This window comes from Scyliorhinus torazame, chromosome 10, assembly GCF_047496885.1.
Source record: "Scyliorhinus torazame isolate Kashiwa2021f chromosome 10, sScyTor2.1, whole genome shotgun sequence".
Lineage (NCBI taxonomy): Eukaryota > Metazoa > Chordata > Chondrichthyes > Carcharhiniformes > Scyliorhinidae > Scyliorhinus > Scyliorhinus torazame.
Window position 1 is genome coordinate 113,821,746 of NC_092716.1, and position 26,715 is coordinate 113,848,460.

A 26,715-nucleotide genomic window follows, 5' to 3' on the forward strand; every position below is an offset into this window, starting at 1 on the left:
TGAGCACAGTAAGAAGTATTACAACACCAGGTTAAAGTCCAACAGGTTTGTTTCAAATCACTAGCTTTCGGAGCACTGCTCCTTCCTCAGGACCTTTTCATTCACCTGAGGAAGGAGAAGTGCTCCGAAAGCTAGTGATTTGAAACAAACCTGTTGGACTTTAACCTGGTGTTGTACCATTAGTGAAGGCAGCTCCTGAAATAAGAATGGGAATTGAGTTTGCTCTGCGACAGTGTGCCAAGCGCTGACCTCATGCTGCACTACCTCTGGTGTGGCTGCATTCTCAGCAAAAAGCATCAGTGACAATGGCACCTGATCCTTACCCACAGAGCATTAGGAGGACTTCGAGTGAACCCATTCAACTGGTCCTGGTGGATTGGGGATTAATCCTTTAAGTGACTGCAACTACAACAGTCCCTGTGGGCTTTAGGTGCTGTACTTCCAAGGATGCTCAATAGATAGAGGGTATAAATTATGGAGCCTCCAAGAATTAGTAACCAGTTAACCCGAGTTTATCAAAAGGGGGTGCATCCCTTTTCAGCTTACTCCAGTATTCAAGTGGCAAGATTGTATGTTCCAGACTGAGGAACAGGTTGAGAGAAACAAAGACTCTGAACAGAACCCCAAAACTGAGCCTTCAAAGAACAGAATCAATTCAGACGTGAAAAAAATGAAAATTTCTCAGCAGTTGTAAAAATGTTTCATGAAATAACTTTGGGGAGTTTCAAATTGGTTCCAAATTAGGGCGGCATGGTGGCACAGTGGTTAGCACTGCTACCTCACAGCACCAGGGACCTGGGTTTGTTTCCATCTTTGGCTGACTGTCCCGCTTCCCATGTCTGGGTGGGTTTCCTCCAGTGCTCCGGTTTTCTCCCACAATCCAAAGATATGCAGGTTAGGTGGATTGGCCATGCTAAACTGCTCCTCGGTCGGGTTATGGGGATAGGGCATAGGGAGGGTGCTCTTTCAGAGGGTCTCCTTCTGCACTGTAGGGATTCTATGAAGTACGCAGGGGTTCACAAGAGCAGCTGCACTGCTGCTGTTTGGGTTAAAGCAGTTGGCAAGTTGAAGAGACGTTACTCTGTATCTAACCCTGGATAGGAAGGATATGGAGTGGGTGGGAAAATGGAGGTGAAGCTCAGGATTAGCCATGATCGTATTGAAGGGCACAGCAGGCTCGATCACCCATGCGGTCTACTCCTGCTCCTTTTCCTTGTGCATCTCAAAAGGTTATGGATGCAGAGATAAAAGGGTTTCAAGAAATATGTACCTGTCCTGGAAGAGTTTGATGGGGACAGTGTAGAGGAAGCTTTACTCTGTACCTAACCCCGTGCTGTACCTGCCCTGGGAGTTTTTGATGGGGTCAGTGCAGAGGGAGCTTCACTCTGTATCTAACCCCGTGCTGTACCTGCTGTGGGAATATTTGATGGGACAGCAACAAAGTGCTTTGCAATATATCAAGCCACGGCTCTTCTTTGAAGAGTCCCATGGGATCTTTTATGCCCACCTTAGAGCAAGAAGTGGTTCAGTTTGAGGTCTCAATCAAAATGCAGCACCTTCTACAGTACAGCACGCCTCCAATACTCCACTAGAAGGTCAGCCTTGATTTTTGAGCTTATGTCTTGCAGTTGGACAAATCTTCAAGTTTCTGAGCAGCAGCTGATAGAAATTAGGGGGTGATCAAATCGAGATATTTAAAATAAAGGGATGTAAATCAGGTAGGTTAAGAGTGATGTCCTCTTGTGGTGATATCCTGCAGGTGGATACAGGTGGACACAGAAGTGAAATCTGGATACCCTTTTTAAACAACAGCAGTTGAAGTCTGAAGTTTAATACCTGCATGGGAGACGGTACGGTGAAAGGTCACTACATTGGTCCCTGGGATGAGAGGCTGAGTAAATAGGGCTTATATTATCTGTGCAGTTTTGGGGAATGAGAGGCGATTTCATTAACACCTATAACATGAAAGAGCTTCATAGGGTGAACGCGGAGAGTTGTTTCTGCTGATTGGTTGGTTGGTTGGTTGTTGGGGGGGGGGGGGGGGGAGAAAAGAAGGACCAATCGCCTCGACTGAGATTGGAATTCTCTACCTGAGAGTTGTGGATGCTTCATCATTGAATATATTTAAGGCTGTGGGATATACAGCTTTTAGTCTCTCAGGGAATTAAGGATATGGAGTGGGCGGGAAAATGGAGGTTAAGCTCAAGATTAGCCATGATCGTATTGAAGGGCACAGCAGGCTCGATCACCCATGCGGTCTACTCCTGCTCCTTTTCCTTGTGCATCTCAAAAGGTTGTGGATGCAGAGATAAAAGGGTTTCAAGAAATATGGAGCAAAGATGAATGAATGGATGGAGTTTCGGTATGGATCAGTCCTGCTCTAACTGTATGGTGGAAACAGGCCTACTGTCGGATATCTGGTTGTGCAGGTCTCCACCCATTTTACCACAGGAGTGTCTTTAAGATTAAAGTTAACTCAGAAGGTTTAAAAACCTAATTTATGTCCAAAGCTGGATGGACAGGGTGTATACAAGATAAAAACACCCTGGGCTTCAGAATTATAGAATTCCGACAGTGCAGAAGGAGGCCATTTGACCCAGCTAGTCTCCACCTACTCCCTGAAAAAGAGCACCCTACCTACCCCCCCCCCTATCCCTGTGACCCCACCTAAACTGCACATCTTTGGACTGTGCTAACCACCCATTACATTTGGACTCAAATATCTCCGAGTGGGGACTTGAACCCACCACCCTCTGAGTTAAAGAGGTGAGAATGCGACTGGAGTGACATTGAGCAGTGATATGGAGGCTTAACACTGGCTGGTTTAACCCAGGGCACTCTGGAAAATCACAGCATCCACAAGAGGGTCAAACTGGTACCTTACAGGTGGTTACAATAGCACACCAGGCAGTGTGTCTGCCTACTCAGCATTTACTGGAATAATTATTGCACTCCTAACTAACAAATCCAGAAAGACATTGCATTGATTCACTCGTTGTAAATCCCCCGTGGCCACAGTTCCTGCCCTTAACTGGAGAACACGTGCTCCTCCTGTGCCCTTTAACTCGCCTCCATCAAGGGCACGGGAGGCGCGCGGCCCCGTCAATCAATCCGGTGACAGCGCCCCGCCGGTCAGCCAATCAGTGCACTGTGTTGGCGCCTCCACCAATCAGCATCCAGCACTTCCAGTTCCGGGCGCCTCTCAGCACCCACGACGGGAAAGACGGACACGCGCTTGAACCAACCAGCGCCAAGATTCTTCAGGAGGGGCGGGGCTTCCTCGCGCCGCCTCTGCCAATCTGAGAGTGGCCGCCGTCACTGAGCGGTGGCTGGGTAGCAGCCCACCCCACATCAATCTACTGCACTGCCACGGAATCCAATTCTTCCGCTTCAAAGTAGCGAGTCGGTGGCGAAGCCCAACCCCAGGGGCTCTGTGCTCGCCAACCGTTACCCCAGCGACCGATTTTAAAAATCCCAGGGGTTCCCGCTCTGTCCCTCCGCTTTCTCCCACTTGTTACCTGGCTCGGGCGGAGAGCGCGGCCAAGCCCGGGTGGTACGTGGCTGTGGAGAGCATCCTGCAGCAGTTAAACATCGCCATGACCGGTGGAGTGAGGAGAAGCAGGGACGGAAGGCTGAGCGCCAGCTATTTATCACCTCGGGGAAACAAGGAGAGCGCACGATGGCGGCAAGATCATACCCCACGGTGCCCGCACTGCGCCACAGCGACACCTGCAGACTGGCGACCTCAGGTCATTGAATGATTACTTCAGTGCAATACAAGAGGACATTAATAAACCTAGGGCCGAGCTTGGGATTCATATTTAATTATCATTCAGTCTTGAAGTGTGGCTCATTTATCTATGATGTGGAGATGCCGGCATTGGACTGGGGTGAGCACAGTAAGAAGTCTTACAACACCAGGTTAAAGTCCAACAGGTTTGTTTCGATGTCACTAGCTTTCGGAGCGCTGCTCCTTCCTCAGGTGAATGAAGAGGTCTGTTCCAGAAACACATATATAGACAAATTCAAAGATGCCAAACAATGCTAGGAATGCGAGCATTAGCAGGTGATTAAATCTTTATAGATCCAGAGATGGGGTAACCCCAGGTTAAAGAGGTGTGAATTGTCCTGGCTTAAGACAATTCACACCTCTTTAACCTGGGGTTACCCCATCTCTGGATCTGTAAAGATTTAATCACCTGCTAATGCTCGCATTCCTAGCATTGTTTGGCATCTTTGAATTTGTCTCTATATGTGTTTCTGGAACAGACCTCTTCATTCACCTGAGGAAGGAGCAGCGCTCCGAAAGCTAGTGACATTGAAACAAACCTGTTGGATTTTAACCTGGTGTTGTAAGACTTCGTACTCATTTATCTATGCTAGAAGACATACTCTCACACAGCGCCCTGCCCTTTGCAGACAAAGGGAGCATCTTCACACATTGTACCTTTTTGAATTGAACAAAAGCTCTGGACAACCATTCCCTACTTCATTCCTGATAGGTTATCAGACCAGACCTCACTTTATGATAGGATACCAGACGAGACACTCCTGCAATTTATAAAACTGAGGAAAGGATAGGAGTTCCACTGACAAATAGGGATCTTTTAAGTTAAATCAAACTTTATTTTTAACACAGTATTAACCACATTAACATCACAGTAGTAGCTCTACAATACAGTTAAGCAGTTGTCAAAACTAAAGGAAAAACTTCAATTTATGCCCTGCACCTTCACTATAAATATTCCAACCAAGCAACTTCAATAGAATTCAAATGCCTTATAAATAAAGTTAAAGAAATAGGTTAACTTGCGGTCCATTGTGTAGAGACAATTGGAGAGACCCTTTCAAGAGCAGATCAGTACACTGCTATCTTGTCAGACCCTTGTGTTCAACGTAACATTTGGCAAAACTGCATACTACAGAGAGACCTGCCTCCTCCTATTAATTATATCTGAAGCCTACAAAGATGTCACATGACCTACTTAGCAAGGACTAAAAACATCCCTCAAATTATCTACACCCCAGGGAATCTCTCTGTAAATTACCTCACCTTTTACTTGACTTTAATTACAGCTTTAGTAGACAAACTGCCTGTATGTAGTTTAAACCAGGGTTTTTAATAATATTACTTCCACAAATATGAAATATAATATATAACAGTTTTTACATGCATCACATTCCCCATGGCAATGCCTTGCCCAATCAGAGTCGACTTGCCTGGTTTGCATTTAAACAAAACCTTGTCAGTTAACTGCTTCATGGTGCACTCTACAGGGCAACACTTCTACCAATCAGTTCATTCAGCACTCTCCTCATGCAGTATCCCTGTACAATTGATATTCTTGTGACTCTGTCCCGATGAGTGCAAGATGAAAAGCTTTGATAGCATATCTCTTCTTTCAGCATTAACAGATCTGTTAAAATGAAGAGAGGATTTTATAGAGTAGATTGAGAGAAAAATGTTTAATTTACTTATTTGTTTACAGGATGTGGGCGTTGCTGATTTGGGCAGCATTTATTGACCATCCCTTGTTGCCCTTGAGAAGGTGGTGATGAGCTGCCTCCTTGAAATGCTGCAGCCATATGGTGTAGGTACACTTATAGTGCTGTTAGGGACGGAGTTCCAGGAGTTCATCAGAGACAGTGAAGGAGTGGCAATATATTTCCAAGTCAGGGTGGTGAATAACTTGGAGGGGAACCTCCAGGTGGTGGTGTTCACATGGATGTGCTGCTCTTGTCCTAGGTTGTAGTGATCGTGGATTTGGAGGGTGCTGTTGAAGGAACCTTGGTGAGTTGCTGCAGTGCATTTTGTAGATGGTACACAGGGCTGCTACTGTGCGTCGCTGGTGGGGGGGGGGGGGTGAATTTTAAAGGTGGATGGGGTACCAATCAAGCGGGCTGCTTTGTCCTGAATGGTGTTGAACGTCTTGAGTGTTGGAGTTGCACTCATCTAGGCAAGTGGTGTGTATTCTATTGCACTTCTGACTTGTGCCTTGTAGATGGTGGTCAGGCTTTGGGGAGTTAGGAGGTGAGTTACTCGCCGCAGGATTCCCAGCCTCTGACCTGCTGTTATAGCTACAGTATTTATATGGCTGGTCCAGTTCAGGTTCTGGTCAATGGTAACAAATGTGTTTATTGGTTTGGGGGAGGGTGGTGCAGAGGCAGGAAGTGGATCTTTTGGAAACGCTCAGCCTGATGAGACAAAGTGAAAATGGGAGAGATTTTCAAGAATAATTTGAGGTCAGGAAGGGGTGAAAGTAGGCAGCATGGAGAAAAAAACTGAGACAACTGCACAGAGTTTCTACCTTTGGAAACAAAACAAATCCACACCATCCTCTCAATTGGTGCTGCAGGTGGGTGTGACAAAACTGAAGCATCAGTTGAGACTGCTTATTGGGCTGTTTATTCCTGGCTAGAGAACATGTAGAGTTATGATCAGTTAATGCTGCTGTCTAAGGAATTTATATTACAATCTGTCTGTAGTCATACTTTATTTTACAATTTATAAATTTAGAGTACCCAATTATTTTTTTTCCAATTAAGGGACAATTAGTGCGGCCAATCCACCTACCCGGCACATCTTTGGGTTGTGGGGGTGAGACCCACACAGACATGGGGAGAATGTGCAAACTCCACACGGACAGTGACCTGGGGCTGGGATCGAAACTGGGTCCTTAGAGCCATAGGCAGCAGTGCTAACAACTGCACCACCGTGCCACCCCCATGTCTATAGTCATACTTAATGGCAAGGAAGTGATCGGAAACATTTTAGGAAATTCTTGCGCGTGAAGTGAAAAAGAAAATGCTGGCAATATGTTAACTTTGTTTCCCTCTCCACAGATTCTGCCAGACATGCTGAGTATTTCCAGCATTTTTTGCTTGTATTACAGATTTACGGAATCTGTAGTATTTCACTTTTATATTGCTTTGTGTGGTTTGGTTGCTGCCATTAAAAAGAACCAGACAAGGAGTAATTTAAGATATTTAGCACAGATCAACGAATCAAGCCATCGTGTTCAAATTCAATTTTTTTGTCTAATTGATGGTCTGGTGGTTCTTCTGGATGAGTGACTTTGATTAACAGCTGTGTCTGGGTGAAGAATTCCCTGGATTCTGGAAGGGTCCCGGTGGATTGGAAACACGCTAATATGACGCCTCTATTCAAAAATGTAGAGAGGCAAAATGTAGGTAACTATAGACTGGTTAGATTGACCTCTGTGGTGGGGACGTTGCTGGAATGAATCATTAAGGAGGAAATGACTCAACATTTGGAAAGACAAAGCTCAATCCACCACTGTCAGCATGGTTTTATGAAGGATAAGTCATGCTTGACAAAGTTGCTTGAGTTCTTTGAGGGCGTGACCAGAAAGGTGGATAATTGAGAACCTGTGGATGTGATCTATCTCGACTTCAGAAGGCAAGGTGTCATAAAAGACGGATCCAGAATTTGAGATCACAGGAGATTTGGGTTAGAGTACTAGATTGGATTGAGGATTGGCTGATTGACAGATAACAGAGGGTCAGGATAAATGGGTCCTTCTCTGGCTGGCGAAATGTAACTAGTAGGGTGCCGCAGGGGTCAGTCCTCGGACCTCAACTGTTTACAATCTATATAAATGATTTGCAAGCAGGGAGAGAGTAACATAGCAAAATCTGGCCCTTTATTGTCTTTATTGTCACAATTAGGCTTACATTAGCACTGCAATGAAGTTACTGTGAAAAGCCCCGAGTAGACACACTCCAGCGCCTGTTCGGGTACACAGAGGAAGAATTCAGAATTCCAATTACCTAACAGATCGTCTTTTGGGACTTGTGGGAGGAAACCAGAGCACCCGGCGAAAACCCACGCAGACTCTCCCCTCTCTCTACTGTCGTTGGAGTCTGGTCAAGCGGGTTTCGATGGTCCCGGGAGATGTGAATGGTGGGGAGAGGGCGTCGATGCTGGGTGTGGTGTTTACAAAAGGAAGTGGATGGGGGTTTATGGGGGGGGGGGGAGGGGTTTAACAGTAACAAAAGGATGGGGCGGGCCTGGCTGGATGGGGAGGGCTTGGGGGAATGGCGATGGCGGATAGGAGGGGTGGGGGTTGAGAGATCCCCGGTCAGAATGGTGACGTGGAATGTGAGGGGGTTAGGGGGACCGGTGAAGAGAGCAAGAGTCTTCGCGCACTTGAAGAGTTTAAATGATGCGGTGATGCTGCAAGAGACACATTTGAGGGTGAAAGATCAGGTGAGACTTAGGAAGGGTTGGGTGAGTCAGGTGTTTCATTCGGGGTTCGATAGTAGGGCTCGACGGGGGGTGGGGGGGGGGGTGGCGATCTTGGTGTGCAAGAAGGTGAGGTTTCAGATGGAGAAGGCGGTGGCTGACCAGGTGGGCAGGTACGTGATAGTGACGGGTGCGTTGGAGGGGAGGTTGGTGGCACTGGTAAGCGTATATGGCTCTAATTGGGACAATGCGCTGCTCATGAGGTGAAGGTTGGATGCCATCCCGGATCTGGGTGCCGATGACCTGATAGTAAGGGGGATTGGAACATAGTGCTGGAACTGAAGGTAGACAGGTGCCAGCCGTGCTCGCATACGCAGTCGGGGGGTGGGAAGGTGAACGTGTTGACAGGGCTCATCAGGGAGATGAGGGGAGTGAACCTGTGGCGATTTTTACATCTAAGGTGATCTGGAATGTATTGTCTGAGTGTGGTGAAGACAGACACACAGCGAGTTTTTAGCATCTGGAATTTACTGTCTGAGAGTGTGGTGCAGACGGATTCGCACAGCGAATGGTTAGGATCTGAAATGAACTGGGTATTGTAGAGGATTGACTTTTTTGAGGTGGGAAAGGCGCTGTTGGCCGGAGTTAAGAGGTCGGAGTACCCGGCAATTGTGATCTCGGATCACTTTCCGAACTGGATGGATGTGGTTTTGGAGAAGGGGGCAACCCAGAGGCCGGGATGGAGAATGAACGTGAGGTTACTGGCGGATCGGAGTTTCTGTGACAAGATAGGGTAGTTGATTGAGGAGTATGTGGGGTTCAGTTGCACAGGGGAGGTCTCAAGGTCGGTGGTCTTGGAGGCTCTGAAGGTGGGGAGGTGATCATGTTGCAGGCTAAGGTGGATAGGGAAGAGAGGAAGGAACACCAATGACTGATAGAAGAGATTTTGGAGGTGGTGGGAGATACGGGGGGGACCTGGACCCGCGTCTCCTGGCAAAGAGGAAGGAGTTGCAGGCGAGGTTTGACCTATTGTCTATGGAGAAAGTGCTGCAACAGTTGAGAAGGGTGAGGGGGGCTGTTTGTGAGTACGGGGAGAAAGCAGGGCGTATGTTGGCAGGCCAGCTCCCTAGGGAGGCTGCGATGAGGGAGATAGTTCGGATGTGGGAAAACTCTGCTCTCTTCATCGGATGTGGTACAAGACGTGGGAGTTGGTGGTGGCTCTGGGACAAATAAATTAATACGGTGCTCAAGGGGTTTTATAGGGACCACTGGAGGGGGAGCGGGAGATGAGGGAGTTTTTGAGTGGGCTGGAGTGCCTGAGGTTGGGGGAGGCGAAAAGGGCAGGGTTGGAGGAACCGGTGCGGGTGGAGGAGGAGGTGAAGGTGGCGATTGGGAGGATGCAGGCAGGGAAGGCAGTGGGGGCTGATGGGTTTCCAGTCAAATTTCATAAAAGATTTAAGGGTAGGATGGCACCGTTGATGGTGGGAATGTTTGAGGATGCGATGGTCAGGGGTGTCTTGCCACAAACAATGGGGCAGGCCTCCATCCCGTTACTGCTAAAGAAGGACAAGGACCCGGTGGAGTGTGGGTTGCATAGACCCATATCTGACCTGAATGTAGACACCAAGATGTTGTCTTGGTGTTGGTGTTAAGGTTGGAGGGGTGCCTTCCAAAGGTGATTGGGGAGGACCAGACAGAGTTCGTTAAGGGAAGACAGTTGTCCTAGAATGTGAGGAGGCTGTTGAATGTGGTGCTTTCTCCAGCATACGGAAGGGAGGCAGAGGTGGTGGTGGCATTGAACCCGGAGAAGGCGTTTGATTGCGTGGAGTGGAGTTATTTGATGGCAGTATTGGAGAGATTTGGGATTGGGAGGAAGTTTGTGGCATGGGTGCAGCTGCAATATAAGGAGCCGATGGCGAGCATGCGCACAAATAGTATGAACTCAGTATTTTGCATAGCCCCGGGGGAGAAGGTAAGGGATGCCTCATGACCCCCCATCTGTTTGCATTGGGTCTAGGATCCTTGGCCATTGCGTTGAGGGGCTCAGGTTGTGGAATGGGATAGCGAGGGAGGGGTGGAACACGGTGTCTCTATATGCAGATGACTTGTTGCTGTGTATCTTGGAGCCGAGTTCTTCACTGGGGAGTATAATGGGGCTGCTCCAGAGATTTGGGACGTTTCAGGGTACAAATTGAATTCAGGGAAAAGTAAGTACTTTGTGATCTCCCCACTGGGAGTGGGAATGGGGGTGGGGGACCTGCCATTTCAGCTGGCGGTGTCTCATTTTAGGTATCTAGGGGTATAGGTGGCCTGGGATTGGGCAGGGCTTCGGAAGTTGAATTTCACTAGCTTGGTGGGGAGGATGAAGGCTGACTTGCTGAGGTGGGACAATCTCCCTCTGTCGTTGGCGGGCCAGGTGCAGGCAGTACAGATTAATGTTTTTCCGTGATTCCTGTTCTTGTTTCAATGCCTGCCGATCTTTTTGCCCAAGGCATTTTTTAGGGTGAAGTTTACAGTCTGATTTCCTCATTTGTTTGGGTGGGGAAGGTGGCTAAGATTAGGATGGTTACACTCCTGAGGGGATGGCAGTTAGGCCTCCCAAATTTGATGTTTTATTATTGGGCGGCAAATGCAGAGAAAGTTCGGGGCTGGAACAGGGAGTGGGGGGCTTTGTGGGTGGAGGCGGGCTGTGGAGGTCAGCTGTTTCCTGACACACCTAATAGGTAGAGGATAGTTATTTAGGATAAATATTAAGCCCCAGTTTTACCCATTTTAAATTAAGGATTTCAACACTCTCATAACCTCAGGTCATCTCAAAACATAACAGTTTACAAAACAGCATAACACAGCATAATTCACTTTACTAGATTAAAACAAACACTTTAACTGATTTAATGAATACATTTTTCAAGACAGTGTCCAAGGACAGGGCAGGATCCATAGCAACAGCCATAGCAACAGCATGGACAAGGTAACATGAAGGCTGTGGTGAATGTATTGACCAGATAGGTGATATGCCTTTAAGGTTTGGTGTGATATGCCTTTAAGGCTTGGATTGGAACCCCGGTGGACTCCGCCTCTGGCTCTGCCTCCCCGGGGCTGTATATAATGCTGTGTCCAGTGGGTGGCGCTCAGTTTGTACTGAGGTCACTGGCTAGCTACGTTCTTTGCGTATTAAAGCCTTCATTCACTTGATCTCTCTGTCGTGTCATAATTGATGGTATATCAATTTAATACGCAAACAACGACACTAGGGATCCTGCTCTCAAGCCAGAGAAACACGATCTAGATGCCCGCGCGCCAGAAGCCAAGGAGATCTTCTCGCACTGGCTTCGCTGCTTCGAGGCATATAACGCCTCCTCAGAAGCACCTATCCCTGAAATTCGCAAGCTGCACCTCCTCCACGCCCGGGTGAGCCACAGAATCTCCGTTTTAATCGAGAAGGCGGTCTCGTATGACGCTACGGTCGAGATTCTAGAGAAGCGCTTCATCAAGCCCGTCAATGAGGTGTTCACGTGGCATCTACTCTCTACCTGCCAGCAACGCTCCGGGGAATCGCTGGACGAGTATTTGGAAAAGCTCACCAGACTCGCCAGAAACTGCGATTACCAAGCCTGTCGGCGGAGGACCACATGAAGCTGCAGATCCGGGAAGCCTATGTGACTGGAATCTGCTCGAACTACGTCAGGCTGCGATTCCTGGAAAACGGGGCAAACGACCTGCAGGAAACGGTAAAATTAGCCACGTCGTTAGAGGTGGCCTACCAGAACCTCGGCGCGTACCCCACGGACCCTGCAAGCCTCATGTGGACTTCACCAGACCTGACCATGCCACAAGCCTGTGCCGCGCGGCTGCCCGCCCAGACCGGGGGACCGTCGTGCTACTTCTGTGGTCAGGGCCAACATCCAAGACAGCGTTGCCCAGCCCGCTCCGCGACATGTAGCGACTGCGGCAAAAAGGGGCATTTCGCTAGAGTCTGCTTGGCCAGACGGAAGGCCCAGAAGCAAAAAACTCACCAGGCTCGACAAACGGACTCACCGGCCCGCAGGCCCCGCAACGTGGCTGCGTGCCTGCTGGACACGCCCTTTTTTGGCGCGTCATCGGCCTCGTGCGATTCGTGGAGGCGACCATCTTGGCCGCCATCTTCTGCTCAACCCAACACGTGCGACCGATGGGGGCGACCACTTTGTGACTCAAATTCCCTGCAGCTTGGAGCAGTCACCCTCGACCAGTCTCGGCCAAAGCACCTGCAGAGCTCCATGATGGTCGTCCAGGTCAATGGGCACGAGACCTCCTGCCTCTTTGACTCCGGGTGCACGGAGAGTTTTGTGCATCCAGAAACAGTAAGGCGCTGCTCCCTGCGCACCTACCCTGCCTCCCAAACAATCTCCCTCACCTCTGGGTCCCATTCTGTCCGAATTCGGGGGTACTGTATCGCGAACCTCGCGATCCAAGGCACTGAATACGCCCGCTTTAAACACTATGTCCTCCCTCACCTCTGCTTGGTCTGGATTTTCAATGTAGTCACCGAAGCCTGACCCTGAAGTTTGGCGGACCCTTAACTTACAGTGCCCAAGATATGACTCATCAAGTCAGAGGTTCAGCAACTCTTGAGAGAAGTGGTCATCGAGGCCAGCAACAGCCCCTGGAGGGCGCAGGTGATGGTAGTCCGGTCCGGAGGAAAGAACTGGGTGGTCGTGGATTACAGCCAGCCCATAAACCGGTTCATGCAGCTTGATGCGTACCCCCTTCCCTGCATAGAGGAGATGGTGAATCAGATCGCGCAATACCAGGTTTTCTCCACGGTTGATCTGAAGTCCGCCTACCACCAGCTCCTGATCCGCCCGGAAGATCACCACTACACGGCTTTTGAAGCAGTCAGCCGGCTCTTCCACTTCCTTAGGGTCGTTACTAATGGGGTCTCGGTCTTCCAGAGAACGATGGACTGAATGGTGGACCAGTACGGGCTGCGGGTTACTTACCCATACTTGGACAATGTCACCATCTGCGGCCATGATCAGCAGGACCACGACGCCTTGGAGGAACCTTGAGAAGTTCCTCCAGACCGCCCGGGCTCTCAACTTACAACAAAAAGAAATGGGTTTTCCGCACAACCTGGCTAGCCATCCTCGTCTACGTCATGGAAAAAGGGGTCCTAGGGCCTAACCCCGACCGCATGCGCCCCCTCACGGAACTCCCTCTTCCCCTCAGCCTCAAGACCTTCAAACGGTGCTTGGGGCTTTTCTCCTATTATGTCCAGTGGGTCCCCAACTATGCGGACAAAACCCGCCCACTTATTAAGACCACGGCATTTCCCCTGATGGCTGAGGCCGGTTCAGCCTTCAGCCGTATCAAGGCCGATATCACTAAGGCCGCTATGCACGCGGTGGACGAGACCATTCCCTTCCAGATCGAGAGCGATGCGTCAGACGTCACCCTGACTGCTACCCTCAACCAGGCGGGCAGGCCAGTTGCATTTTTTTCTAGAACTCTCAACGCTTCCGAGATCCGACACTCCGCTGTCGAGAAGGAGGCACCCATTTTAAATTAAGGATTTCCACACTCTCATAACCTCAGGTCATCTCAAAACATAACAGATTACAAAACAGCGGAACACAGCATAACTCACTTTACTAGATTAAAACAAACACTTTAACTGATTTAATGAATATATTTTTCAAGACAGTGACCAAGGACTGGGCAGGATCCATAGCAACAGCCATAGCAACAACCTTAAGAGATGCAATTTATGCTAGAATCATTCCTTTCTATTGGGAAATAAGGATGGTGAACAAGTTGAATAAAATAACAACCATCATACAAAACGTAGCCGATTATACTGCCACTGCCCTAGATCAAATTTCTAATGAAATGCGAGCAATTCGAACCGTGGCATTACAAAATGGAATGGCACTTGACTATGTGTTAGCTGAAAAAGGTGGCACCTTGGTGCAGAGTTTTGCACTTTCATTCCAGATAACTCAAAAGAAGTTAAAGATTTGGCATTACATATCCAAAAGGAAATCAAAAAACGTGATCCACCCCAAGTTATCTCTCTCTGGGATAAAATTTGGGAGTGGCTTGGACACTCGGGAATGTCCACAATAAGAATAATCCTATTCTCCTGTGTAGCTGTATTCATCATTTACATAACATACCAATGTGCTAAGTGCATCAAAGAACTAATCGCTAAACGCAGGGGACCGACTATCAGAATGATTCAAACTAACCCAACTGCACCCCCATTGGATGAATTTGAGATGAAATACTATTGTTGAAATGTTACTAATCAATCAATTATTTGACTGTATTATTAACACATTTTAATTTATTAATGCTGAATCAGTACTACCAAATTTGATCAATGTATTAATTATTCTTTACGAATTATAATAATTATTTTGAAATGCTTGTTGCAAGGCTTATCCACTCTATTGTTTAAAACTGCAATGACAATATGGATGAGTTACTCTTTGCGCTTTTACCTATCCTATCGCATTAATGATGTCTTTTATCTTATTCTGATATATCGATTTATCAAAAGCAGGGACTGTGGAGGTCAACTGTTTCCTGACACACCTACGAGATAGAGGATAGTTATTTAGGATAAATATTAAGCCCCAGTTTTACCCATTTTAAATTAAGGATTTCAACACTCTCATAACCTCAGGTCATCTCAAAACATAACAGTTTACAAAACAGCGGAACACAGCATAATTCACTTTACTAGATTAAAACAAACACTTCAACTGATTTAATGAATACATTTTTCAAGACAGTGTCCAAGGACAGGGCAGGATGCATAGCAACAGCCAGAGCAACAGCATGGCACGACAAGGTAACATGAAGGCTCTATTGTTATAACAGCTAAGCCAGCAAAAGACCAGTTCAAACTGGCCTTGATAACAGCACAATATCGCATTATTTAACATACACAAGTATGCAGATATGAAACAATTAGAACTAATGTTGCATATTAAAGATGGTTGGCTTGTCGTCAAATCAGATGTGTTTGAGTCTAACCCAAACCAATTAGGATTATATTGGGGTGTGATTAGATGGCTTAAGACAGATATGAAACAGCATGCTTGCCTTCATTGGCCGGGGCATTGAGTATAAGAATTGGCAAGTCATGTTGCAGCTGTATAGAACCTTAGTTAGGCCACACTTGGAGTATAGTGTTCAATTCTGGTCGCCACACTACCAGAAGAATGTGGAGGCTTTAGAGAGGGTGCAGAAGAGACTTACCAGAATGTTGCCTGGTATGGAGGGCATTAGCTATGAGGAGCGGTTGAATAAACTCGGTTTGTTCTCACTGGAACGAAGGAGGTTGAGGGGCGACCTGATAGAGGTCTACAAAATTATGAGAGGCACAGACAGAGTGGATAGTCAGAGGCTTTTCCCTGGGGTAGAGGGGTCAATTACTAGGGGGCATAGGTTTAAGGTGAGAGGGGCAAGGTTTAGAGTAGATGTACGAGGCAAGTTTTTTACACAGAGGGTAGTGGGTGCCTGGAACTCGCTACCGGAGGAGGTGGTGGAAGCAGGGACGATAGTGACATTTAAGGGGCATCTTGACAAATACATGAATAGGATGGGAATAGAGGGATACGGACCCAGGAAGTGTAGGAGATTGTAGTTTAGTCGGGCAGCATGGTCGGCACGGGCTTGGAGGGCCGAAGGGCCTGTTCCTGTGGTGTACATTTCTTTGTTCTTTGTTCTTTATAGCTGTAAGTTTTGTTCGGCCATTTTTAGTTGTTGTTGTTGGAGCTGGGATGGATCATTAGCTGGATTTCTTTCTCTCTCTCTTTTTCATGAATCATCTATACTTTGATTTGAACTATTCATTGTCTCCCTGTATTCATATTTCATTTTCAGACTTTGACTTTTAAAGTTATTGCGAGCTGTTTGCCTAAGGAAGAAGATAATTTCTGTGATTCTTTGAAAGCCTCAAACGGTCTACGAATTGCCATTTAAGTCACTTTCAAATTGTAATCAATAGAAGACAAATAAACAATTCCTATTTGCACCTGAGGAATTTTAACTTAAATTTCTACTGAGTTCCAGTAATCACAAAGTGCTGCTGAAACCAAATGGTTAAATCTATCATGGGCTCTTGCAGGGGATCGGGGTTGCGGGCGCTGGCAACGCGCCGCTCCCGATGGCCCCAGGGAAGTATGTGGTGAGTCCGGTGGTGGTGGGCACAGTGAAGGTCTGGAGGTAGTTTAGGCAGCACTTTAGGTTGGGAGCTGAGTCGGGGGGAGATGCCGATTAGGGGGAACAATGGGTTTGAGCCGGGAGGATGGATGCAAGGTTCCGGGGATGGGAAGAGAGGGGGATTAAGGATCTACTGGGAGGACAAATTGCGAGTTTGGGGGAGTTAGGCGAGATGTTGAACAAGCGTTGGGCGAAAGCTTGAGGTAGATGCAGGTACGGAACTTTGAGAGGAATGTCTTCCCGACCTTTCTGATCACGCCTGTCTCCTCATTGTGGGGCGTTTGGAGAGGAGGGTTGTCTCGGCAATTTACGGGAGGATTTTGGAGGAGGATGGGGTGCCCATGGAGGGGGGTAAGGCAAAGTGGGAGGAAGAGTTGGGGGTGGTGCTGGATGAGGGTCTGGGGTGCGAGGTGCTGCGGAGGGTAAATGCTTCGACTTGGTGTCCGAGGCTGGGGCTGATACAGCTGAAGGTAGTGTACAGGGTGCACCTTACAAAGTCTAGGATAAGCTGGCTGTTTGAAGCGGTGGAGGATGTCTGTGAGCGACGTGGGAGAGGCCCTGCGAATCATGTACATATTTCTTGGTCCTGCCCAATGCTGGAAAGTTTTGAAGGATGATGTTCAGCTCCATTCTTGGCGTTCTTAATAATAATAATCTTTATTGCTGTCAAAAGTAGGCTTACATTAACACTGCAATGAGGTTACTGTGAAAAGCCCCTAGTCGCCACGCACCTGTTCGGGTACATAGAGGGAGAATTCAGAATGTCCATATTATCTAACAGCACGTCTTTCGGGACTTGTGGGCGGAATCCGGAGCACCTGGAGGAAACCCACCCAGAAACGGGGAGAACGTGCAGACTCCACACAGACAGTGACCCAAGCCGGGAATTGAACCTGGGACCCTGGCGCTGCAAAGCAACAGTGTTAACCACTGTGCTACCGTGCCACCATATGGTCGTGGAACCCGGTCCCCGAGAAGCCATATTAGGGGTATCGGACTGGTCCGAGCTGCAGGTGGGTGCGGGGGCGGATTCTTTAGCTTTTGCCTTGCTGAATTGCTCGTAGGCGGGTCTTGTTGGGGTGGAGATCGGTTTCTCCACCCTGTGCCTCGGCGTTGGGGGGGGGGGGGGGGGGGACCTGCTCGGGGGAACCTGCTCGAGTTTCTGACCCTGGAAAAGATGACATTTGCTCAGTGGGGGGAGGGGGTGAGTGATGGGTTCTACAATTGTTGGGGTTTGTTTATCATGCACTTTTGGGAGTTGATTCCATTGATTGTTGGGGGTGGGGGTTTGGGTGAGCTGGGGGGTTTTGTGGAGTTGTTGTGAATTGCAAAACTGTTGGAAATTTTTTGAATAAAAATACTTTTAAAAAAAGGAATGGTGGTTGCCGCAGTGAGGGATCCAGCAATGGAGATTCCAGTCTAAAGGGCCCAGCAGGAACAATTTTAACCCAACCTGCTGTGCAGGAAGATAACAGGATAGCTTTATCCCTGCCTGAGTCAACATTTTATTGAAGTCAGTTGAGAGTATTATTGGACGGGTTGCAAAACTATCAGCAGTATTTAATGCCCTCCCCTCCCCGGGTGGGTCTGGTGATGTGGGCGGACATTTTTCAGACACGGGGTGGTGGGGGGATTCCTGCCACCTACCCGCCTCGAGCTTGACTAAATCCCTGGCGAGAAGGCCCGCTTCCATAAAATCTTAGTCCCAGGGGTCAAGTGACTGGGACTCCACAAAACCCCCAGCCTCGTGTGCCTTCAGCATTGGAGGCAAAAATCCAATTGCCTGGAAAATATACCATCATATTCACAGGATCCTCTGTTAGATTGTGGGCGCCCTCAGCACCACTTGTGGGTGGATGTGTTCCAATAAAAATCCCAAGAAAGAATAAACACTTCATTTAAATTCTCCCATCTGGAAGGTGATGTGACGCCTGCACTGGTGATAGCACCACCTGCTGGTGGAAGGAATTACTGATTTACATGGTTCCAGGTTCATTGCCACAACCAGGATACAACCCAGATTACTTGTATTTACATATACCCCCCTAACGCCATAGCAACCATTTGTATTTAAATATCGCCTTTAACATAGTAAGATGTCCGCATTATCAAACAGAATTTGACTCAAAGCCACAGAAGGAGGTGTAAAAGACCAAAAGCTGGTTAAAGTGGGAGGTTTTTATTTTAAAAAACATTTTATTAAGGCATTTATGGTTTTATAACAACAAAAGATACAAATATAAATGAAAACATAATTCAGTGTGTAACACCCCCTTCCATATTTCAATGTTCCGCTGTGGTGTTGGTGCTCTGGTGCACAAATGAGCCAACACAGTTGTATGTGGTACAACTCTATTTTATTTTAACTCTTATCTACAGTTCGTTCTGGATACTCTGCACGTGCTGTCTCCCTGAGTATGTCGTGTAGCAGGTCTGTCCTGGTACTCCTCTCCAGCTAATACTGACCACCAGGTGTCGTGTTTGTGCTTTTATATCTTTCTGTGATTGGTTGTGGTGGTGTGTGTTCTGATTTGTCTGTTGGTGTGTCTATCATGATGTGTGTGTTTGAATATCATGACATCCCCCTTTTTACAAAGATATGTGCCTACATGGTTATAAATATAATCGTGTCGTGAGTGCATCTAAGAGTGTGTGCGTGTGTTGTGTACAGCGTGTGTATATGACGTAACTATTTACATGGGGCGATGTCGGGTGCGTCACACTAACAAGGTTGTACCATAACAAAACATGAATGCGAGAAAAAAACAACAACTTGAACAGTGGTCCGGTCAGTGATATCTGGAACGATAAACAACAACAGGTTATAATACAGAAGTGTTTGACTTTTTGAACGTAATGAACAGCGTTATAAGTCCAGTCTAATGGGTGACCGCCTCAAGAATAGGCTGGTCCTCAAGCCGGTTCAGCTGTGGAGATTTGGGTTCACACTGGTTCACCTTGGACTGTTGGAGGTGATGCTGTTGCCGAAAGTCTCTACTTTTCCATTTGTTGTACTTCGGTGCAGTGCTTGGTTTTTCATTCGTGCAAATATAACATTCAACATCTTTGTTAGTGTTGCCTTGGCTGTGGTTTGGTTCTGGTGGGCGATGGAAGGGGCATGATCCGTGGCATCTCCACAAAGTCATCCTTGGGAACCAGTGGAGGATCCGGCGTGTGCGTACGGTTCAGTTGCGAGTGTGGAAGGCGGCGCAAAGCTCGCTGATTGCGCCTACGCACCAATCCATCCGCCCTGCATGCCAGGAACAAGGTGGAATCTTTTTTCATTTTATGTTTGTGGTGGACGGCACCTTGTAGCCGATGGGTCGTTGCCATCGAAGTAGCACCATCACTAATCTCATGCAAGGCGTTGACTGTGCCAGATGTCGAAGTTGGCCGAGACCGTGCACGCTGGTTCCGGCCACCTGCTGTGCCGGAAGGGCGACTCCGCAGAGAAACGTCGAAGCATGTCGCCTTGGAGAGAGAATTGTGCTCGCATCAACGTCTGGCGATGGCGCGAATTGGTGTGTCCGTCTTGGACCGCCGGTGCTGGTTGCCACTGCCGACCCAGTGGGACTGCCACGCGATCCATTCCCTGTCGCCGTGGCATCCGCCGTCACCCTGAGCGTGCCATCACCGAGGCCGCGACACCGCCCGTCCGGAGCAAGGTCTGGCGTGCGCGAATCAGAGTCGGCGCTTGGCTGCTCCCCACCTGGAGTCCGGTCTGCCTTCCGTCGATGCTCCCCGTCCGGAGTCCCAACAGGTTCACTGGAGGCAGCCGAGATTCCCTGAAGCTGCACTTCTGGAGTCGGAACATGCAGGAATGCACCAACCAGTGGAGAGGCTCGAGCCATCGAGGGTGGAAGCGGTGCGCCGCCACCGCAGTCGTCAGTGGTCCCACCGTGATCGTCGAGTGCCTCGGTACGCACTAGGCGAGGTCTGTCACCTTGCACCTTTTGCATGGGAAGTGGGATGCTGTCGTCACTCATCTCACATCCCGTGGATAGATCCTCATTAGCAGCTTGCTGTTCACTAGGGTTGGGTAAATTGTCAGAGTTTTCATCTGGTGGTGCACACCATGGGCGAAATTCTCCGTTATCGGCGGAAAGTCCGCCGATCGGCGCAAAAAAACGGCGCAAATCCCACTTGCGTCACGTCATAAAAATGGGCCGATAGTCTCCGGCCCGAAATGGGCTAGCAGCGACGTGACGGGATCCGCGCTTGCGCAATGGTTCACGCCGTGCAGCGTCATACGTGCTGCACGGCGTGACGGCTCATAAGGCCGCGCAGCTCCCCCCCACCCGACCGCAACACCCGACCGCAACACCCGACTGGATGGCTAGCCGTCGCTCAGCCCCGAGGTTCGAGTCACGCGATGTGGAGGCGCTCCTGGACGCGGTGGAGCAGAGGAGGGACGCCCTGTATCCTGGGCACGGCCGCAGAGTTGCCCCACGCCACAGCCGGCGTCTGTGGAGGGAAGTGGCAGAAGCCGTCACCGCTGTGGCCCTAACACGGACAGGCACCCCAGTGCCACAAGAAGGTGAACGACCTCGTCAGAGCAGGCAGGCTGAGCCTCCCCCATATCCCCCCCTCCCCATATCCCCCCTCCCCCATATCCCCTCCCCCATATCCCCCCTCCCCCATATCCCCCTCCCCCATATCCCCCCATATCCCCCCTCCATATCCCCCCTCCCCCATATCCCCCATATCCCCCCCTCCCCCATATCCCCCCTCCCCCATATCCCCCCATATCCCCCCTCCCCATATCCCTCCTCCCCATATCCCCCCTCCCCCATATCCCCCATATCCCCCCCTCCCCCATATCCCCCCTCCCCCATATCCTCCATATCTCCCCTCCCCATATCCCCCCTCCCCCATATCCCCCCTCCCCCATATCCCCCTCCCCATATCCCCCTCCCCCATATCCCCCCTCCCCCATATCCCCCCTCCCCATATCCCCCCTCCCCCATATCCCCCCCCTCCCCCATATCCCCCCTCCCCCATATCCCCCCTCCCCCCATATCCCCCATACCCCCCCTTCCCCATATCCCCCTCCCCCATATCCCCCCTCCCCCATATCCCCCCCTCCCCATATCCCCCCCTCCCCCATATCCCCCATATCCCCAAGTGAATCCAGCCCTAACCTTAACCTCTGCAATGCACGCGCAACCGATGGCGTGCATTCATATACCTGCCTAACACTGTTGCCTTTTACCCCTGCCACCACCCCCCCCCCCCCCCACAGGAGAAGCGCGCACACAACAATAGGAGCATGTGAGGACTGGAGGAGGGCCCGCTGATGAGAGGCCACTGACCGTACACGAGGAATGGCCCTGGAACTGGCTGGCGGACCTGAGGACCGGGAGGTTGCTGATGCAGAGGTCGGGGCCCCACGAGCAAGTGAGCCACCAACAGCCCGTCCCCCATATCCCCCCTCCCCTATATCCCCCTCCCCCATATCACCTGATCACTGCCTGATGTCTAACCATGCATGCTTCATTGTGTACCGCAGGACCAAACGCCCAGGCGCCCATCCCGCAGATGCACACCGCCCGCAGGATGCCCCTCGGAGACCACAGGAGACGGAGAGACCCGCACCCTCCAGCATGCGACGCCCACAGGATGCCCCTCGGAGACCACGGGAGACGGAGAGACCCGGACCCTCCAGCATGCGACGCCCGCAGGATGCCCCTCGCACACCACGGGAGACGGAGAGACCTGGAGCAACAGGGAGACGACACCCCCGTCACGTGCGGGAGCGACCACCCAGCGATGAGGGGGGCAGCCACAGGCCCCCGTCACATCCGAGCCAGGACACCACTACCCAGGACACCACTATCCAGGACACCCCTACCCGGGACACCACTACCCAGGACACCCCTACCCGGGACACCACTACCCAGGACACCCCTACCCGGGACAGCACTACCCGGGACAGCACTACCTGGGACAGCACTACCCGGGACAGCACTACCCAGGACCCCCTACCCGGAAGACGAAATACCGGACAGTGACTCAGAGTGGATGGGTGGCGACGAACCCCACCCCAAAGTGCCATGGACTCAGAGTGGGACGAAGAGCACGACACAACGCCACTGCTGTCACCAACACCCTCCACCATCGCAGAAACACTCACCACGGTTGGGCACTTTAGTGATGAGGCGTCTGGTACACTCACTGGTGCGCACAACACAGCCGTCCGGTACAGCAGGTGGAGGTAGGAGCAGCAGAGGGACCGGGCGGTCGGAGGGCAGCCCAGGCCAAGCGAACATCTGCCGCCCAGATGGATCCCGGGTTCCTGCAGTTACCACACCCACACATAGATCCGATGCAACCACCGACACGGAGACGAGCGAATAGGGTGACGGGTGGCTTGCGGCGGCTGCGGTCGCAGGTGGAGGAGTCCACCCGCGTCCAGGAGCTGGGAGTGGTCCCGGTCATGCGTGCCACCCAGGCTGACACCGCACGGGTGGCGTCCGCGGTGGAGCAATGGGTGCGACGGTGTCAGACATGGGGAACGGTTTGCGAGGCCTGGGGCCTTCCGTGCAGGCGGCGTCTGTGGCCCAGGAAATGGCTGCCCTCTCACAGGAGGCCATGAGCCAGTGCCAGCGCCAGATGGCAGAGGCACTCAACGCCATAGCCCAGTCTCAGCAGGCCATGGCCCAGTCTCAGCAGGCCATAGCCAGTCTCTGCAGGCCATGGCCCAGTCTCTGCAGGCCATGGCCCAGTCTCAGCAGGCCATCGCTGAGGGCATCGGCGCCAGTGGCCATGTGCAAGCCGGCGTCGCACTGTCACAGACAGGGTTCGACAACCCCCTGGGCTCCATGGCTGCAAACCTGCAGACCCCTGTCGATACCAGCACGGGCCTCCAGGACTGGCAGCGCCAGATGTCGGGGGCGCGTCGGATGGCCAGTCCGTTCGCATCCCCCACCCATGTAGAGGCCTGGGGCCATCGGGCACCCCGAGGGAGGAGGAGGTGGTGTGGTCCGTCCCGGCTCCCTCTGTAGGGGAGGTCCCGGTACAACCGCGACACCTCGGACTCCCCCCCTTCCGTCCCAGGTGCATCGGGTGGGCAACGGGCAGGACAGACTGGCAGCTCGCCATCCCAGTCGCCCGGGCCGCAGCCTGGCCCATCTAGGCCAGGACGCCCCAGGAAACGGCCGCCAAAGGGATCCAGTGTCAGAGGGCAGGAATCACAGGAGTCCACCTCCAGTTCTGCTGTACCGTCTGGGGAACCACGTAGACGTAGTCAAAGGGCCCGTAAGGCCAAACAATTAGACACTGAGTAAGTTGGCACGGGTGCAGGCACAGATGAGTTTTAGGGGCTAGGGCACGTGCATGAACTCCTTTGGTATTAAAGTCAATGTTACACCTACCGAAGCTGCCTTTGTGCTCTGTCCAAAGTGTGCGGGCGTGTCATGTACGTTGAGCGCAAGTGTGTGTGTGTGACGGGTGGTCTTACCTCAGCCCCAGGTGAGTCTGCCCCCTTCCCCCTGGGCCGCATCAACATCCCCCGGGCAGAGGACGGGACCGTGCGCTGCAGTGTCACAGCCGCATGCAGGGATGGTCCGGTGGATGGTGGTACTGTGGCCATGGGTCAGACATAGTCCAACGATGTAGAGCCAGGAGCTCATCGGAGGCGGGTTGTCATCATCCTCCATGGCCTGCGATAGACACGCGTCCACCCGCAACTGGGTGAGCCCGGCCCGTTGTGCCGCCGGTGGATCGGCAATTGGGGGGGGGGGCTGGTGTGCATGCGGGTGGGGTGTGTGGGGTTGGGGAGGGGGGTGAGGGTGCTGGGTGGGTGGATGGGTGGGGGGTGTGGGTGGTCGGCTGTTGCCATGGTGTGCGGTCTGTGGCCATACTACCCGATTCCCACGCCCATCTAGTCAGTGAAGCGGGCGTCTATCAGTCTGTCCCGTGCCCGCTGGGCCAGCCAGTAACGGTGGACAGCCACCCGCCTGTGTCTACCCCGTCTGCCCTGACCATTGCCCCCATCCCCCTCATCTGGGGAGGACTGGGCCTCTTCCTGCTGCTCCTCCACTCCGCCCTCCTCTGCCTGCGGCACATCGCCCCTCTGCTGGGCTATGTTGTGCAGGACGCAGCACACCACAATGATGCGGCCGACCCTATCTGACCGATACTGGAGGGCGCCCCCAGAGAGGTCCAGGCACCTGAAACGCATCTTCAGCACGCCAAAGCACCTCTCGATCACTCCCCTTGTCGCTACATGGGCATCATTGTAGCGGTTCTCCGCCTCATTGCGTGGCCTCCGTATAGGCGTCATCAGCCACGATCGCAATGGGTAGCCCCTGTCGCCCAGCAACCAGCCCCTCAGCCGGGGATGGCGTCCCTCGTACATGCCAGTGATGGATGACCGCGACAACACGAATGAGTCGTGTACACTGCCTGGGTGACGGGCGCAGACTTGCAGGATCATCATGCGGTGGTCGCAGACCACCTGTACGTTCATTGAATAGGTCCCCTTCCTATTAGTGAACACGGCCCTGTTCTCTGCAGGTGGCCGCACGGCGACGTGCATCCCATCGATCGCGCCCTGGACCATGGGGAACCCGGCAACGGCAGAGAAGCCCACGGCCCGGGCATCTTGGCTGGCCCGGTCCACGGGGAAGCGGATGTAGTGGTGCGCCATGGCATAAAGGGCATCTGTCACTGCCCGGATGCACCGATGCACCGATGTCTGCGATATGCCGGACAGGTCCCCACTCGGTGCCTGGAATGACCCCGTTGCATAAAAGTTCAGGGCCACCGTAACCTTGACGGACACGGGGAGAGGGTGTCCCCCCGCCAGTGCCACGCGGTGACAGGTGTGCCAGCAGGTGCAGATGTGTGCCACGGTTTCCCGGCTCATCCGGAGTCTCCTCCTGTATTCCCGGTCCGTGAGGTCCTGGTATGACTGCCGGGGCCGGTACACACGGGGCGCCCTCGGGTGCCTCCGTTGCCGTGGGGCCGCGATGTCCTCCTCCCCCTCCTCGTCCTGTCGGTCAGGTGTCCCTCCAGCCTGGGCGGCTGCCGCCTGCCCCTCTGCGGCAGCCTGCGCCGCCTCTCTGGCACGCTCCTCCTCCTCCTCCTCCTCCTCCTCCTCCTCCTCCTCATCCAGGGCAACATAGACATGAGCGGCTGCCACCACGGCGGCCAACATCGCTGGATGGTCTGAAAACATGACGGCCTGGTGGGGGGGAGGGGAACGACGACATGTCATCATTGCCCATATCCCCTCCTCCCCCCAGCCAGGTGGCATGGACCGCATGGGTCCAACTGTTGGAGGCTGGCACCTGGCCAGGTGGACCAACTCATTTGCCCTCCCATCACCCACCCCGGCACGGACCCCCTCCCCAACCCCCAACCTCCACCCCAGCACGGACCCCCCCCAACCCCCAACCTCCACCCCAGCACGGACCCCCCCCCCAACCTCCACCCTGGCACGGACCGCCTCCCCAACCTCCACGCCAGCACGGACCCCCCCCCAACCCCCAACCTCCACCCCAGCACGGACCCCCCCGCCAACCTCCACCCCGGCACGGACCCCCTCCCCAACCTCCACCCCAGCACGGACCCCCCCCCAACCCCCAACCTCCACCCCAGCACGGACCCCCTCCCCAACCTCCACCCCGGCACGGACCCCCCCCCCAACCCCCAACCTCCACCCCAGCACGGACCCCCCCCCAACCTCCACCCCGGCACGGACCCCCTCCCCAACCTCCACCCCAGCACGGACCCCCCCCCCAACCCCCAACCTCCACCCCGGCACGGACCCCCTCCCCAACCTCCACCCCGGCACGGACCCCCCCCAACCCCCAACCTCCACCCCAGCATGGACCCCCCCAACCTCCACCCCAGCACGGACCCCCTCCCCAACCTCCACCCCAGCACGGACCCCCCCCAACCCCCAACCTCCACCCCGGCACGGACCCCCCCCCCAACCTCCACCCCAGCACGGACCCCCTCCCCAACCTCCACCCCAGCACGGACCCCCCCCCAACCCCCAACCTCCACCCCGGCACGGACCCCCCCCAACCTCCACCCCAGCACGGACCCCCTCCCGGCACTCCCCCGGAGCCCAGCCTACTCTAACCACCCCCCCCCCCCCCCCCGCCGCACACACACACACAAGCCGAGACACACCTCTCCTCAGGCAATCAGTCTGCGGCCACGCCATTTCCTGCCCAGAGCCAACCCCCCAGGCCGTCACTCACCTCCTCGCTGGTCGGCGTGAGCCTGGAGCACCGGGTCACGCCGATGAAAAGGAGGTTTGATTCACGTCGACGTGAACGGTC

The 26,715-nt window shown here is 52.3% G+C and overlaps 1 protein-coding gene and 1 long non-coding RNA gene across 2 annotated transcripts in view; one reads left to right on the forward strand and one right to left on the reverse strand.

Moving 5' to 3' along the window:
* Positions 1–3,697, reverse strand: part of LOC140430872 (aspartate aminotransferase, mitochondrial-like) — a 56,723-nt gene extending 53,026 nt beyond the window's left edge. The window contains exon 1 of the mRNA XM_072518635.1: positions 3,519–3,697. Coding sequence (XP_072374736.1) covers positions 3,519–3,598 — 80 coding nt within the window. The 5' untranslated portion in view covers positions 3,599–3,697. The remainder of the gene's footprint in view (positions 1–3,518) is intronic.
* The window catches only part of LOC140430875 (uncharacterized), a 46,746-nt gene continuing 23,653 nt past the window's right edge, over positions 3,623–26,715 (forward strand). The window contains exon 1 of the long non-coding RNA XR_011949573.1: positions 3,623–3,749. This is a non-coding gene — a long non-coding RNA (uncharacterized lncRNA). The remainder of the gene's footprint in view (positions 3,750–26,715) is intronic.